Raw genomic sequence first — 13397 nt, 5'->3', positions numbered from 1 at the left:
CATAAAAGGGAATACCTTGTGTTCCACCAATGGGTTTTATTGAATATACAGATGACTCATATGTTATGGAATGTTTTTGTGTGATGCTATAAAAGCGACCACTACGGTTAAATAAAGTCAGAAGTATTTTGCCTTGAGAAACGTCTCAGTGTATCTGTTACTTCTCCGAGCAGCTCGCCCCCCCCCCCCCACCTGATTTGAACCTGCATGGAGATCAAGGCGTAACGTGACTCAAATTGCGATCACACGGGCGTCTTTTTACCTGCCGTTAATTGAAAACGAGGCGTAAAAAAACTTCAAGCAAAAACCGTCTCGCTGGAAAAAGAAGCGACATGCCCTTTCTTCGGGCGTTTATGTCTCTGACCTCCTATTGACAACAATGGGAGGCAGGGAAAGCGTTTTTAGCTGCGTTTTTGTCCGCGGCGCTCAACGGCCGCGGGCGAAAAACACCACGATAAATGCGGCTAACAGCATGCAGGCAGAGCAAAATCTGCCTCAAAATTACAGACGATAGGGCTGTATGTGGGGGGCTATATGTGCAGCACTATCTACAGGGTCTCTATGTGGGGCACTGTCTAAATGGGGGCTCCATGTGCAGTACTATCTACAGGGGGCTATCTACAGGGGGCTATTTACAGGGTCTCTATGTGGGGCACTATCTACAGGGGGCTCTATGGGGGGGCCCTAGCTAGGGAGCACGGTGTGTGTGTGTGTGTGTGTGTGTGTGTGTGTGTGTTTGTGGGACACAGTGTATGGTGATATTATAATCAGGGACAGTGTATGGTGTTGTTATAATCAGGGACAGTGTGTGGTGATATTATAATCGGGGACACAGTGTATGGTGATATTATAATCAGGGACACAGTGTATGGTGCTATTATAATCAGTGACACAGTGTATGGTGCTATTATAATGGGGGACACCGTGTATGGTGCTATTATAATAGGGGACACAGTGTATGGCGCTATTATAATGGGGGACACCGTGTATGGTGCTATTATAATCTTGGACACAGTGTATGGCGCTATTATAATGGGGGACACCGTGTATGGTGCTATTATAATAGGGGACACAGTGTATGGTTATATAATCAGGGACACAGTGCATGGTGATATTATAATCAGGGACACAGTGTATGGTGCTATTATAAATCAGGGACACAGTGTATGGTGCTATTACAATTAGGGACACAGCGTATGGGGATATTATAATCAGGGACACAGTGTATGGTGCTATTATAATCGGGGACACAGTGTATGGTGATATAATCAGGGACACAGTGTATGGTGATATTAAAATCAGGGACAGTGTATGGTGCTATTATAATCAGGGACACAGTGTATGGTGCTATTATAATCAGGGACACAGTGTATGGGGGTATTATAATCAGGGACATAGTGTATGGTGCTATTATAATCGGGGGCAGTGTATGGTGCTATTATAATCAGGGACACAGTGTATGGGGGTATTATAATCAGGGACATAGTGTATGGTGATATTATAATCAGGGACAGTGTATGGTGCTAGTATAATCAGGGACACAGTGTATGGTGCTATTATAATCAGGGACACAGTGTATGGGGGGTATTATAATCAGGGACATAGTGTATGGTGCTATTATAATCGGGAACACAGTGTATGGCGCTATTTGATTTGGGGGTACAGTGTCTGGCACCATGAGAATTTTGTCTTTGTTATAGATGCAGAAATGTTTGAAAAGTGAGAAGCTGAAGATATCTGAGCGGGAAACTGCAGAAATGGGCTGTGATCGGGAGAAGTCATCATAGAGGTCTGGACCGGACGGAGAAGAAAAGAGAAAAAGAACTAGAATCTGAGACGTCACCTGTGAGTCACTTAATGTAAATGTTTATTCTGCCTCTAATCAGCACTGTAGTCACTGTATGATCTGCAGCGAGATGATGGGTGATATGATTTTTTTTTGTGAGGCTGCCAGTGATGTAGAACAGGCTGGGGGGGGGGGGGCTTTACATTTTTGCCTCAAGCAGCAAAAAAGCTAGAATCAGCCCTGCCCATAGCAGTACCCCACCCCCACCGTGCTGGCGTCTGAGTCGAAGTGGAGCTCTGTGCCCGTTACTGATCCATCCACGGGCCCATCTATCCGGTCCGTCAGCAGTCCCTCTCATCTCATCCGTCCATAAAACCTGTGAATAATCCGTCTTCAGATATTTCTTGGCCCAGACGTCTTGTTCGGGGGTGGTCGGGTTTCGGGCTCTTACCTCGGCCGTGTCTCTGACCACCTTGTACTTCTGGCCCCTCCAGGGAGGTCGCAGTTCTGGAATATGGCGGCCCTGGAGGATAATGGGATCCCGGTCGCATCCCGTTCTTTCTTCTCAAATCTTTCCAGTCAATTTGCGTTTTTCCCCCACACGTTTCTTGCGACCCCGATGACGATTTGTAACTAAACGTTTGATGATTTTGTGATCTCCCCCAATATCTTGGCCATTTCCAGAATGCTGCTCGTCCCTCTGAGAGACTTATAACAAGTTTTGACTTTTCAGAGTCCGTTCATTCTCTTTTTTGGCCTATTTTGCCAGCGGAAAACCAGCTGCCTAAGCGCTCGTCCACACACAACGGAATTGCTGCAGAAATCCCATTGAAAAACGCAGACATTCCGCTGTGGCAAAAACGCACCATCAGCGACCAATCAATCAGTGACCAATCAGTGACCAATCAGTGACCAATCAGCAACCAATCAGTGACCAATCAGCGTCATACACTTCTCATTGTTCCAGCCCAGCTTCTTTCACTGCACAATCACACTAACAATGAGAAGGGTATGACGCTGATTGGTCACTGATTGGTTGCTGATTGGTCACTGATTGGTCACTGATTGGTCAGCCTCATACACTTCTGTACAACTCCCACTTGGTCAAAAGTAAACACGCCCAGTTGGTCTTTAAGAAACTCATTAGCATAAATCTAAACTAGCTCATAACTTGCTCAAAAATTATCGTGTTTCAAAATAAAAACCACTGTTGTTCTCTACATTACAGCGCTGATCACATTATATAGGAGATAGGGCACTTATAATCTGGTGACAGCCTCTTTATTACTAGGACCACTGTTCTCTACATTACAGCGCCGATCAGATTATGTAGGAGACAGGGCACTTATAATGTGGTGACAGAGCCTCTTTATTACTAGGACCACTGTTATCTACATTACAGCGCCGGTCACATTATGTAGGAGACAGGACACTTATAATGTGGTGACAGAGCCTCTTTATTACTAGGACCACTGTTATCTACATTACAGCGCCGATCACATTATGTAGGAGACAGGGCACTTATAATGTGGTGACAGCCTCTTTATTACTAGGACCACTGTTATCTACATTACAGCGCCGATCACATTATGTAGGAGACAGGCGGGCACTTATAATGTGGTGACAGAGCCTCTTTATTACTAGGACCACTGTTATCTACATTACAGCGCCGATCACATTATGTAGGAGATAGGAGGGCACTTATAATGTGGCGACAGCCTCTTTATTACTAGGACCACTGTTATCTACATTACAGCACAGATCACATTATGTAGGAGACAAGGCACTTATGTGGTGACAGCCTCTTTATTACTAGGACCACTGTTCTCTACATTACAGCGCCGATCACATGATGTAGGAGATAGGGGGGCACTTATAATGTGGTGACAGCATCTTTATTTCTAGGACCACTGTTCTCTACATTACAGCGCAGATCACATTATATAGGAGATAGGGCACTTATAATCTGGTGACAGCCTCTTTATTACTAGGACCACTGTTCTCTACATTACAGCGCCGATCACATTATGTAGGAGACAGGGCACTTATAATGTGGTGACAGAGCCGCTTTATTACTAGGACCACTGTTATCTACATTACAGCGCCGATCACATTATGTAGGAGACAGGCGGGCACGTATAATGTGGTGACAGAGCCTCTTTATTACTAGGACCACTGTTATCTACATTACAGCGCAGATCACATTATATAGGAGACAGGGCACTTATAATCTGGTGACAGCCTCTTTATTACTAGGACCACTGTTATCTACATTACAGCGCCGATCACATTATGTAGGAGATAGGGGGGCACTTATAATGTGGCGACAGCCTCTTTATTACTAGGACCACTGTTATCTACATTACAGCGCCGATCACATTATGTAGGAGACAGGGGGGCACTTATAATGTGGTGACAGCCTCTTTATTACTAGGACTACTGTTATCTACATTACAGCGCCGATCACATTATGTAGGAGACAAGGCACTTATGTGGTGACAGCTTCTTTATTACTAGGACCACTGTTCTCTACATTACAGCGCCGATCACATGATGTAGGAGATAGGGGGCACTTATAATGTGGTGACAGCATCTTTATTACTAGGACCACTGTTCTCTACATTACAGCGCAGATCACATTATATAGGAGACAGGGCACTTATAATCTGGTGACAGCCTCTTTATTACTAGGACCACTGTTCTCTACATTACAGCGCCGATCACATTATGTAGGAGACAGGACACTTATAATGTGGTGACAGCCTCTTTATTACTAGGACCACTATTATCTACATTACAGCGCCGATCACATTATGTAGGAGACCGGGCACTTATAATCTGGTGACAGCCTCTTTATTACTAGGACCACTGTTCTCTACATTACAGCGCCGATCACATGATGTAGGAGATAGGGGGGCACTTATAATGTGGTGACAGCCTCTTTATTACTAGGACCACTGTTCTCTACATTACAGCGCCGATCACATGATGTAGGAGATAGGGGGGCACTTATAATGTGGTGACAGCATCTTTATTACTAGGACCACTGTCCTCTACATTACAGCGCAGATCACATTATATAGGAGATAGGGCACTTATAATCTGGTGACAGCCTCTTTATTACTAGGACCACTGTTCTCTACATTACAGCGCAGATCACATTATATAGGAGATAGGGCACTTATAATCTGGTGACAGCCTCTTTATTACTAGGACCACTGTTCTCTACATTACAGCGCCGATCACATGATGTAGGAGATAGGGGGGCACTTATAATGTGGTGACAGAGCCGCTTTATTACTAGGACCACTGTTATCTACATTACAGCGCTGATCACATTATGTAGGAGATAGGGGGGCACTTATAATCTGGTGACAGAGTCTCTTTAGCCTTACTGACATACACACAGTCTTACACCTGGATTCCATAATAACCCAGCCATTTTTCTTTACTCGCCGTGACTGGGCTGAACCTGTACTGGATCTGAGCATTCTCATGAATTGAACCCCTCTCAGACCAGTCCGACCTCCAAAAAGGAACCAGCACTTGGACTTTATTGGATTTGTCGGCTTCATATCAGTAGGAAATGTCGTTTTTAACCACAAACAACGAACAGACGAGTGTGAAGCCGGGGAACTCCGCTGTCCTGTGTTATAAAGGTCAATGTCTCGTCCTCTGAGGGCATCCAAACACCTGAACTATTTCACCCCTTGGCGCGCAGGTACATCGGGTGTTCAGGAAGGTTTTTGTAAATGTCCTGACCTTGCAGCTGTTCTCTGTTATCAGCCATTATCACATGATCACGATCCAATACTATAAAAGTGAATACAGCCGGTGGCTTTTATAGTGAAGGTGTTTTATCTGGCAGTATCGGGTCGTGGACGTTACCAGATAATCCCAGATGGGAAGCTACAGGGGAGCGGTTACCCATAGCAACCAATCAGATTACTGATGGCCAGGAGGGAAGCTGCAGAGACTCCTCCTGGCCAACTGCGAGCTGATCAAATGCGTCATACTGCTGCTCCAGCTGCTGAAACTCCTCAGCAAACTGCAGCTCTCAGAAGCGCAGAGACTCCTGCCCGGCCCCAGGCCAGTCAGCAGCTGATAGAGCGCGGCGCGTTCAGCGTCTAATGAGCGGCTTTCCTGCATGATGCCGTCTTCAGTAATCTATGGCCGACTGGTAATAAAACCGCCATGTTGTTAATCATCCGGCTCTGTCACAGTCTTTTCGCTCCGTCTCCTGCCAGTTCAGCTGTTCGCTATGTAGGAAGTTAAAATTGAAATAAACCGTGTGTAACTGCCGGGGTGTATAGGGATATATAGGGGTATATTGGGATGTATAGGGGTATATAGTGATGTATAGGGATATATAGGGGGTATATAGGGTGTATATAGGGTGTATATAGGGGTGTATAGGGGTGCTAGCGATTTACCCAGAAACCAAGACAATACGGGGCATGGAATAGACTCCTGGGCACCTGAACAAATCCAATGAACACACAACCAGACAGCCCGGCATGTTCCATGGGATGGAGTGTTATCCCAGTAGGCCACGGTGGAAGAAGAAACACAGACTTCTGGGTAAGTAGAAGATTTTTTTTTTCCAAGTTGCGTTTTTAGCATCGGAATCGCTGGGAATCCACCGCAAAAAATGCAACAACTGCTGTTTGTTGCAGGATTTACCTCCCTATTGAATTAAATGGGGAAAACCCGAAACAAATAAGCAGCGTGTGAAGGAAATTTGTTTTATCTCATCCACGTTGCAGCTACTGTATTTTCTGTGTATTTTCCGCAGTATTTACACAACGTGTGAACTGACCCACCTCCTTAGTCATCAAAAGTCCATCCAGTATAAATCAGAACATAGTCGAGCTGCGGTATTTAAATTGTACTGAGGGGGAGGAGGGAGATGCAGCTGCAGCTTCGTTCTGTGTCTGTGAGACTGCGCTATGATAGGGGAGGAGGAGATGCAGAGTAGAGACATCTGATTGGCTCAGAACATACAGGTCTCCGACATCACACTGGAAGAGCCCGCCCCCTCAAATATGCAGGAACCAGAGGAAAATACCAAAAATCTGCAGGTTACAACAACCTTCTTGTCCTTCGTCTTGATCGATGATCGCCGGTCTGGACACGTGACTTCTTCACACTGCTTTATGCTTCTCACGGATTAGATAAGGGACATTCTGCAGAAAAGTCACCGAGTCCAGCAGAACCTCTGACCCCCAGTCTGTCCATAACCTGTGACCAACCCTCCCCCTCCTCATCATCACCCAGCAGGTAATCCACAGCCCAGCGCAGAAATGTAACCCTTTTAATTCCAGCCATATTTTGGTATTTATTTATATCATGAGTTTCTTATATGTTGTCAGAAAAGACCTTCATGGGACATTGTTAGTATTATTAATATTTTTACACTACCGGCCGCTGTGATCTGCTGCAGCGGTGACGGGTCTATAAGACCTAGCGACTCCCTCCACTACGCAACTCTAACCCCCAAGATCAGAACACTCTCCTGAAATATTCCGTGCTTCTAGAGAACCCTGCTGCTTCCACTATGTAACTCTCATCCCCATGATCAGAACCCTCTCCTGAAATACTCTGTGCTGCTAGAGAACCCTGCTGCTTCCCCTATGTAACTGTCATCCCCATGATCAGAACCCTCTCCTGAAATACTCTGTGATACTGGTGAACCCTGCTGCTTCCACTTTGTAATTGCCATTGTGTGACCTCCCACAAGATCAGCACACTGCTCTCCTAAAATACTCTGTGCTGCTAAAGAACCCTGCTGCTTCCACTATGCAACTCACCCCCAAGATCAGAACACTGTCCTGAAATACTCTGTGCTGTTAGGAAACCCTGCTGCTTCCACTACTCTCACCCCCAAGATCAGAACTCTCCTGAAATACTCTGTGCTGCTAGAGAACCCTGCTGTTTCCACTATGTAACACTCATCCCCATGATCAGAACACTCTCCTGAAATACTCTGTGCTGATGGGGGACCCTGCTGCTTCCACTTTGTAATTGCCATTGTGTGTCCACCCACAAGATCAGCACACTGTTCTCCTAAAATACTCTGTGCTGCTGGATCCCCTGACTCCTTGCAATGATGATTGAAAAGAATAGCGACACACGCGGATCTTTTACTAGTTTTTTTATTTGGTTGTTAAAGAATAAAAAAATACCAATATAAAAACAAATACGGGGTGAAGTATATGCAAAAAAGGCAGCGCCTGGCACACGGAACCGCGGCGGGCAGCGCGGCGCTCAGACGTGGCGACGCAGGCAGTGAATACAATGATTATCTATATATGAGTGCACTGGTCCTGCAGGGGGCGTCACGGGGGATGGGGGCTTCTACTGGTGATTTCATCTAAAATGTGAACCGTGATTGGTCGCTGGTAAGAGATCCTTAACCCCTTCACCGCTATGAACCATTTCAGGACGATAAAGGAGCCCTCCGGATTACAGTGACCCCCCACACCCCTAAACAATAGATCTGCCCTCCCCCACCAGGGGCGGGTATATGATTGCACGATGACGGAAGCTGAGCGAAGACTCCGCGATCTCAAAATAACGGCTGCGTGACGCCCAAAGCGCGGAACAATACAGGGGGAGTGTCGCTACGGCTACAAGATCAACCTAAATATCAATAACACAGAACATAAAATACAGTCTGGACGCAGGTCCCACAAATCATAGCACCTTAAAGGGGGAGGCCAACGGCGGGTGGTTCATCCTGGCGATGTGCGGACCGGAAACGTTCTGAGGAGCAAGGGGTTAACCGGGCGTTGTGGGCGGCGCTGCGGGGGTCGGCTCCAGGTATCGGGGTCTTTGGTAAAATGTCAGCACTCGGCTTGGTCAGAGTATTTCTAAACGCACCCAGAACCATCGCACTGCGCCAAAGAGGCGCTCAGGAAAGAACGTCACCCAGTCCACGCACATGGCACAGACCACCCGGACCCTCGTACCATCCCGCCTTGTAAACCTGCTGTCTATATACTCCGCCTATATATATACTCCTCCTACGGGCACGTGGATACAGTAATACTATAGGAGGGACACGGCAATAAGGCGCTCAGCAGCCGGAATATTCCTGCAGCGAGACGATGGAGCAAATAATAAGAACAGCAGCCGCCATGTTGCTGGAGTCGCGGCGGGATCGCTGAGCGCTTTACTGCCTCTCATATCAGGGACGGTTCGGGAATCGTGAAGTGGCGGTTTTTTGGTGGGGGTCATATCCACAGCCCTGACCCTCCGTTTGTGTTTGCCCTATGACCTACAAAAGGTTTCATTTTATTTCTCATTGATAAAAGCGAAGAACAGATTCTCCGGCCCGTCCCTATAGACTAAGAAATGGAAGAGGGGGCGGCAGGCCGAGCGGAGGGGGGTCTTCTCCACCTCAGATGTCCTTGCTGCTGACCGGCTTGGATTTCTCAACTGTCTCCTGTAAGAAAGAATAGAAAAGGTAAGAGATCTAAATATCAGGGAGGATCGGTCAGTGTATATATATATATATAATAATATCAGGGAGGATCAGTCAGTATATATATAATAATATCAGGGAGGATCAGTCAGTATATATATATATATAATAATATCAGGGAGGATCAGTCAGTATATATATATATATCAGGGAGGATCGGTCAGTATATATATATCAGGGAGGATCGGTCAGTATATATATATATATCAGGGAGGATCGGTCAGTATATATATCAGGGAGGGTCAGTATATATATATCAGGGAGGATCAGTCAGTATATATATATATATATATATATATATATATATCAGGGAGGATCAGTCAGTATATATATATATATATATATATATATATATATATATATCAGGGAGGATCAGTCAGTATATATATATATATCAGGGAGGATCAGTCAGTATATATATATATCAGGGAGGATCAGTCAGTATATATATATATATATCAGGGAGGATCAGTCAGTATATATATATATATCAGGGAGGATCAGTCAGTATATATATATATATCAGGGAGGATCAGTCAGTATATATATATATATCAGGGAGGATCAGTCAGTATATATATATATATATATATATATATATATCAGGGAGGATCAGTCAGTATATATATATATATATATATATCAGGGAGGATCAGTCAGTATATATATATATATCAGGGAGGATCAGTCAGTATATATATATATCAGGGAGGATCAGTCAGTATATATATATATATATATCAGGGAGGATCAGTCAGTATATATATATATATCAGGGAGGATCAGTCAGTATATATATATATATATCAGGGAGGATCGGTCAGTATATATATATATATATCAGGGAGGATCAGTCAGTATATATATATATATATCAGGGAGGATCAGTCAGTATATATATATATATATCAGGGAGGATCAGTCAGTATATATATATATATATATATATATATATCAGGGAGGATCAGTCAGTATATATATATATATATATATATCAGGGAGGATCAGTCAGTATATATATATATATCAGGGAGGATCAGTCAGTATATATATATATCAGGGAGGATCAGTCAGTATATATATATATATATCAGGGAGGATCAGTCAGTATATATATATATATATATATATATATCAGGGAGGATCAGTCAGTATATATATATATATATATATCAGGGAGGATCAGTCAGTATATATATATATCAGGGAGGATCAGTCAGTATATATATATATATATATATCAGGGAGGATCAGTCAGTATATATATATATATATATCAGGGAGGATCAGTCAGTATATATATATATATATATATATATATATCAGGGAGGATCAGTCAGTATATATATATATATATATATCAGGGAGGATCGGTCAGTATATATATATATATCAGGGAGGATCAGTCAGAATATATATATATATATATCAGGGAGGATCAGTCAGTATATATATATATATATCAGGGAGGATCAGTCAGTATATATATATATATCAGGGAGGATCAGTCAGTATATATATCAGGGAGGATCGGTCAGTATATATATATATCAGGGAGGATCGGTCAGTATATATATATCAGGGAGGATCAGTCAGTATATATATATATATCAGGGAGGATCGGTCAGTATATATATATATATATCAGGGAGGATCGGTCAGTATATATATATATATCAGGGAGGATCAGTCAGTATATATATATATATATATATCAGGGAGGATCGGTCAGTGTATATATATCAGGGAGGATCGGTCAGTATATATATATATATCAGGGAGGATCGGTCAGTATATATATATATATCAGGGAGGATCAGTCAGTATATATATCAGGGAGGATCAGTCAGTATATATATATATCAGGGAGGATCGGTCAGTATATATATATCAGGGAGGATCAGTCAGTATATATATATATATCAGGGAGGATCAGTCAGTATATATATATATATAATAATATCAGGGAGGATCAGTCAGTATATATATATATCAGGGAGGATCAGTCAGTATATATATATATATCAGGGAGGATCAGTCAGTATATATATATATCAGGGAGGATCAGTCAGTATATATATATATATATCAGGGAGGATCAGTCAGTATATATATATATATAATAATATCAGGGAGGATCAGTCAGTATATATATATATCAGGGAGGATCAGTCAGTATATATATATCAGGGAGGATCAGTCAGTATATATATATCAGGGAGGATCAGTCAGTATATATATATATATATCAGGGAGGATCGGTCAGTATATATATATGTATCAGGGAGGGTCAGTAGATTTATATATATATAAGGAAGGATCGGTCAGTATATATATCAGGGAGGATCAGTCAGTATATATATCAGGGAGGATCGGTCAGTATATATATCAGGGAGGATCAGTCAGTATATATATCAGGGAGGATCAGTCAGTATATATATATATCAGGGAGGATCAGTCAGTATATATATATATATCAGGGAGGATCAGTCAGTATATATATATATATATCAGGGAGGATCGGTCAGTATATATATATATATCAGGGAGGGTCAGTAGATTTATATATATATATAAGGAAGGATCGGTCAGTATATATATCAGGGAGGATCAGTCAGTATATATATATATATATATATCAGGGAGGATCGGTCAGTATATATATATATATATATCAGGGAGGATCAGTCAGTATATATATATATATCAGGGAGGATCAGTCAGTATATATATATCAGGGAGGATCGGTCAGTATATATATCAGGGAGGATCAGTCAGTATATATATCAGGGAGGATCAGTCAGTATATATATATATATCAGGGAGGATCAGTCAGTATATATATATATATATCAGGGAGGATCGGTCAGTATATATATATATATATCAGGGAGGATCAGTCAGTATATATATATATATATCAGGGAGGATCGGTCAGTATATATATATATATATCAGGGAGGATCAGTCAGTATATATATATATATCAGGGAGGATCAGTCAGTATATATATATATATATCAGGGAGGATCGGTCAGTATATATATATATATATCAGGGAGGATCAGTCAGTATATATATCAGGGAGGATCAGTCAGTATATATATATATATCAGGGAGGATCAGTCAGTATATATATATATATATCAGGGAGGATCGGTCAGTATATATATATATATATCAGGGAGGATCAGTCAGTATATATATCAGGGAGGATCAGTCAGTATATATATCAGGGAGGATCGGTCAGTATATATATATATATATCAGGGAGGATCAGTCAGTATATATATATATCAGGGAGGATCAGTCAGTATATATATATATATATATCAGGGAGGATCGGTCAGTATATATATATATATATCAGGGAGGGTCAGTAGATTTATATATATATATAAGGAAGGATCAGTCAGTATATATATCAGGGAGGATCAGTCAGTATATATATATATATATCAGGGAGGATCAGTCAGTATATATATATATCAGGGAGGATCAGTCAGTATATATATATATATATATCAGGGAGGATCGGTCAGTATATATATATATATATCAGGGAGGGTCAGTAGATTTATATATATATATAAGGAAGGATCGGTCAGTATATATATCAGGGAGGATCAGTCAGTATATATATCAGGGAGGATCAGTCAGTATATATATATATCAGGGAGGATCAATCAGTATATACATGAGCTGCAAAGCCTGGTATATAGATCAGCAGTTGTGGCTGCGTACCTGGTGCTTCCTTAGCTCGTCCACGTATCGGTTCATATCTCCCTCTGCTTGGCCGTCTTTTCCTGGAAACAGTCAGTAATTTATTAGTGGAGCGGCCGCTAATCAGGAACTTCTACCCTCCATAAATCACATCAGTGCCAGGAAGGGGGCTCTAAAGCCGTGTCACTGTAGATTGTCAGAATCTCACACATTCAAACCTTCCAGTGTCAATGTAGCACCCCATAGTGCACAACACTGGACAGATCACCCCCGCGTATTACATGGACGTGCCCCCCTAAAAGAAAACAACCCCTTTACAGAGAACCAGTCACCTCTCCTGGCATGTCAGGATTAGTACATACCTAAATTACCCATGAGAACAATTCTGGAGCATATCTGTTC

At 42.3% G+C, this 13397-nt stretch overlaps 1 protein-coding gene across 1 annotated transcript in view; it reads right to left on the bottom strand.

Annotated features, from left to right (window-relative positions):
• Positions 1 to 7923: 7923 nt before the first annotated feature.
• The window catches only part of LOC142716415 (follistatin-related protein 1-like), a 32265-nt gene continuing 26791 nt past the window's right edge, over positions 7924 to 13397 (bottom strand). Inside the window, exons 10-11 of the mRNA XM_075848693.1 lie at positions 13017 to 13078; positions 7924 to 9233 (exon numbers count right to left, since the gene is read on the bottom strand). Coding sequence (XP_075704808.1) covers positions 9189 to 9233; positions 13017 to 13078 — 107 coding nt within the window. The 3' untranslated portion in view covers positions 7924 to 9188. The remainder of the gene's footprint in view (positions 9234 to 13016; positions 13079 to 13397) is intronic.

The sequence above is a fragment of the Rhinoderma darwinii genome, unplaced genomic scaffold (assembly GCF_050947455.1).
Source record: "Rhinoderma darwinii isolate aRhiDar2 unplaced genomic scaffold, aRhiDar2.hap1 Scaffold_449, whole genome shotgun sequence".
NCBI classification, from domain to species: Eukaryota; Metazoa; Chordata; class Amphibia; order Anura; family Rhinodermatidae; genus Rhinoderma; species Rhinoderma darwinii.
The sequence above is the reverse complement of the archived record's forward strand: the minus strand, read 5'-3'. Positions and strand labels throughout refer to the sequence as shown.